Source organism: Gossypium raimondii, chromosome 5 (assembly GCF_025698545.1).
Source record: "Gossypium raimondii isolate GPD5lz chromosome 5, ASM2569854v1, whole genome shotgun sequence".
NCBI lineage: Eukaryota > Viridiplantae > Streptophyta > Magnoliopsida > Malvales > Malvaceae > Gossypium > Gossypium raimondii.
In genome coordinates this window covers 49,141,350-49,146,300 of record NC_068569.1, presented here as the reverse complement: position 1 = coordinate 49,146,300, position 4,951 = coordinate 49,141,350, and the positions used below count along the sequence as shown (strand labels likewise).

Genomic DNA, 4,951 nt, shown 5'->3' with positions numbered 1-4,951 from the left:
GGAATTCGACACGTTGTGTCCTAACGCATTGGATATGACATGTTATTTTCTCGAGACGAGGATTTTAAAAATAAAGGCAATGTTCGATATTTAGGAATTTTGTGAAATCGAACCCTAACTTACTGGGTTTTGATTTTCTCATTTGACCCAAATAATCCGATATCCTTCTCAAAATGCATAGGTTTCAAAAGTCAAAGGATAAACTTAACTTTGAAGATTTGAAATATTGCACTCTAACTTACTGAGTGTGACAATTTATTTCTTTGGAATAAGTGAACCTTATCATCCAATTCAGTTTATTCAAGATAAAATGATCGAATTTAAAAATCTTTTCAAAATTTCGACATTAAGACATTAAACAATCAATTCGGTACCAATTTTGGGCGTCACGAGGGTGCTAACCCTTCCTAAATGTGAATCGACTCCGAACCCATTTTCTCAAATTTCGCAGACCAAAATCATTTTCAAGGTGAGCCGATCACACCTCAATAAAGGATCGGTGGCGACTCCCATTTTCCTTTTTAAGTCGATTCCCATTTTTTCGAATTTTAAAATTGGTTTCGACACTGGGGATTAGGGTTTTTTTGCTAAAATGTTTTAGGTTTTTGGGCTTGTTGGGCTAGGTTTTAATTTGGGCTAGTTTGGGTTTGATTTGGGCAATGTATCTGGACTTGTTAGTTATTTTGGTTATTGGGTTATTTTTCGTTTGGGCCCGGGCAAAAATGGCCTATTACAGGAGTTTTGAGTTCAAGTTGAGTAGAATTTTACGATTCAAATAATAGATTGGTGTAAATATCCTTTCGGTCCCTGTCAATTTTGAAATTGAGTAAATTGATCTCTCTCAACAAAAATTACAAAAAAAAAAATCAAAATAATTTATAAATTATTGAAAACCATGTATATTGAAAACAATGTCCATGTTAATTGAGTTAATACTCAATTGACAATTAGAATTTGTAAATTTAACTTTTAATATTTTAGACACATATAGTAAATCTCAATGTATATTTTAGCGTAATGAATTTCTATTTGTTTAAAGATGCTTACGGCTCTCAACTGAGATGCCTGATTTCCCAACATATATTTTACCTTGGTTCCAGCCTTGTAAAATGCGGCAAAATTTAACCTTTTGTGACACGTTCGGCATCTTCTTACGATACTTTTGATAAAATTATGGCTATATAAACCCACCATTTTCATGTTCTTTGCACTAAGAAATAGTATAATTACAAGGATTAGTTAACAAAAGTATATGAATATGAAGGGTTTTCCCACTATTTTTCTTTTTATTTGCTTCGTTTTAGTTTTTACAAATTGTTTCATGGTGGAAGCAGATACATGCAAACCTAGCGGTAAGCTTAGAGGGAAAAAGCCTCCTCCAGGTAAATGTAACAAAGGCCATGATTCTGATTGTTGCCAAGAAGGCAAGTTTTATAACACGTATACATGTTCGCCGCCGGTTTCAAGTCATACCAAGGCAACCCTAACTCTAAACGGATTCGGTCCGAAGGAGGACGGTGGCGGTCCATGTGAATGCGACAACAACTATCATAAAGATTCAGAATTGATCGTGGCACTTTTGACGGGATGGTTCAACAAGAAAAAACGGTGTATGAATTATATTAACATTCACGGTAATAGAAAAACTGTTAAAGCTAAGGTAGTCGATGAATGTGACTCCACGGTGGGGTGTGATGATGAACACGTTTACCAGCCTCCGTGTGCCAACAACATCGTTGATGCCTCAGATGCAGTTTGGGATGCCTTGGGAGTGTATGGAGATAAACGTGGCGAAATGGAGATATACTGGTCTGATGCTTGATTATATTTTTCTGCCTCTCTGTATTTGCCTTTGTTTCAAGCAAGGGTTGTGGTTCTTTACTCTTTAGCTATATGATATGTTGTCCTTAATTATATCTAAGGCCTGAAAATAAAGTTTTAATTTTAACTATTTGGTCCTTAATCTAGGACCTTGTCCCCTTGCTTAAATGGTCTAATTCTATTTATGCGCTATTAAAATACATTACTTTAATTTAGTTCATTTTAACACTTGTATGAAAATTTTTATCTTTTGCCCTTTCTAAAATTTTAATTATTCGATTTAAATCATTCTAGGACCAAATTTTTAATTTGACCCTTAAATTTTATTATCAATCATATGCAACATTATATGAAGGCTATCTACTCAGCATATATCCAAGTTTACAGATTTTAATAGAAAATACTTAACAATCCTAATGGTAAGACTAAGTTTTTAAACTAGAAAAGTAAGAAGACTTAATTTTAACTTTTTAAGTACAAGGATTAAATTTTAAATGTTGTCAAAGTACAAGCGCTAACAAAATATTTTGATCTAATAAATGTAAAGAACTTTTAAACAAAATAAGGTTGAAATAATCTATTTGTCCTTGTACTTTGATAAATTTTGAGATTTAGCCTTTATATTTAAAAGGTTAAAATTAAGTCTTCTTGTTTTTATTTAAAATCTTCGATCCTATCGTTAATATTGTTTTTTTTGTGTGTCAAAATTTGCCAACTTTACATATTAATTAGGTTTCCTTTATATGTCGTGATATATGACTAACACAAAATAAGCAAGTTGACAAATTCGACAAAAATATCAAAGATGATAATAATTGGATTAAAATTTTTAAATTGAATTAAAACCTTTAACGTATAAGGAATGGATATCAAATATTTATAGGAATAAAGGGACTAACAACATATTTTAACCATAAAATAATATGAGTGATTAGAATGAATTAATCTAAAATTTTATAGAAATAAAAGAGACTAACAACATAGTTATAACTTTGAGATCTCCTTCGATCATTCTTTTCTACGTAGAAAAAGAAAATTAATTAACATCTAAAGTGTCAATTAATGAAACCTTCAAAAGAAATGTGAAAGTGATTTATCAAACAATAATATTCTAACTTATAATATATTTAATTACATTTAGTAATTTATTTTTACATTTAGTTATAACTTATAATGTGAGATATCTTTTCTAAACGAGTTTTGTTTTCTTTTAAAATATTTTTAATATTTTTGTGGATATCAAGAGAAACCAAAATTATTTCACTAAGAAATTTTAATTCACTCGAAAAGTTAATATTTTATTTTTGTGGATATCAAAATTATTTCACTAAGGAATTAATTAGTGTTTTATTTTAAGGGTTCACAATTAAACATTAGATTTTTCATTTTATATTTTAAAATTATATGAAATTTTCTTCACATTACTCCACATAATCCATTAAAAAACTTAAAAATATATTTTATTAATTACTATATATTCTTTTATTTTTAGAATAATAAATTGTTTAAAATATGCTAATAGTCCCTACAATTTAAAAATTAAAAGTAATTGGGATCTGAGTGCATCAAATTCCTCCTTTTATTATTAAATGTTTTATTTGAGTTACTCTAATTATATATATCCAAATTGTAATAGAGGGAAGCCCCCATAAAAGGTGGTTCTATGGGTATGAACCTTCAAGCTTTTGTGGATGATGTCACTCAAGGTTGTTGCAAGTAAATTTAATTTTTTTAATTATTTTTTGTTAAAAAATATTTTTTTTATTTTTTTTATGTGGCATGCCACATTATCATATTATCATGTGACAACTTTTGGTAATTTCTGTTTGTAACATTAGTCAAATCAATTATTAAATCGTTCAACTCACAATTTTTATTACATGAAGAGGTCAATTGATTTTTTTTTTGGAATCACTGAGTACTCAATTGGTGCACTTTTTTCATAAAGGTTAAATTAATTTTTAATTTGTTACTGTTGAGGGCTATAGCAATAAACTAAAAAATTGAGATAAAATGAAAAAATGTTAGAGCTAAATTTGTCATTATGCCTAAAATGTAAAACCAAAATTTTTGAAAATGAAAATAATGGAAAATCACAAATTCTGTCACTTATGTTTGCTTAAAATTATAGTTTTGGTCACCAATCTTTTGAAAAGCAAGAAAGGATTAAATGACATTGGGATACCATCAAACTTGTATCTTTTTTATTCATCTAATGCCATTTCAACATTTATATTTAAAAAATTGACATACCATTTTGAATTTGATCTTTGTCAAGATGAAAATATTAAAATAATGTTAAATTATTGGAAAGAGATACAAGTTTCATGGTATCTCAAATTCATTTAATCTTTTATCTCTCTAAGAAAGCTGATGTAACACATTAATGACATCATTTCAAACAAAGTTTTAGGTCAAATTGTTCATCTAGTCCTTGTAATTGTTTTCAGGTGAATTTCATTATTATTCTTTTATTTTCTTTGGCTTAAATACACATTTACCCTAATTTTATCACATTCTCCTTCATTGGTATTTATGGTTTAGAAAATTTTACAAATATATTATTTTTAAGAAATTATAAGAAGATTACAAAATTCCAAAATAATATAAAAAAGCTAAGAAAAACCTAGAAATACAAAAAAAAATCATGTTTTTACAAATTGGGAAATACCTAAATTTGTTTTCATCAATTAAGAAATTAAAAAATTGTTGAGAAATATCTTTTAGAGATTCTTAGCTTTGAGTCGTATCATTATTTTATTAAGTTTTGGGTAATATTATTTTTGGGCACCCCTATTTAATTGCAATTTCTTTTATGGACCCTATTATATTCCATTTCATATAAGTTTTTATTGTTTCAGTTTGGTGCACCATTATTTGTTATTATTTGCTCCTTCAACAGTATCAGTATAACCAACCTAAGAAAGATAAACTAACGTAGAAATAGGATGAGTGACGGATCACGTAGTTTGGACCCATAATATTTCCCTTGATTTGATTATAAAACTTTTGACTTAAACATGCCAAAAAGACAATTCCAGAGCGTGGAAACCTGGAGGAAGATCGCTTTTTTCCCCTGCATAAAATGAAGAAGACAAATGAAGATTAACAATTTGTGTTGGGAAATTAA

At 28.5% G+C, this 4,951-nt stretch overlaps 1 protein-coding gene across 1 annotated transcript; it reads left to right on the top strand.

The window, feature by feature from the left end:
* Positions 1-1,252: 1,252 nt before the first annotated feature.
* LOC105766374 (putative ripening-related protein 1) lies at positions 1,253-1,831 on the top strand. The gene has a single exon (XM_012585811.2). It carries the CDS (start codon positions 1,253-1,255, stop codon positions 1,820-1,822), a length of 570 nt encoding a protein of 189 aa, XP_012441265.2. The 3' UTR covers positions 1,823-1,831.
* The last annotated feature ends 3,120 nt before the right edge of the window (positions 1,832-4,951 follow it).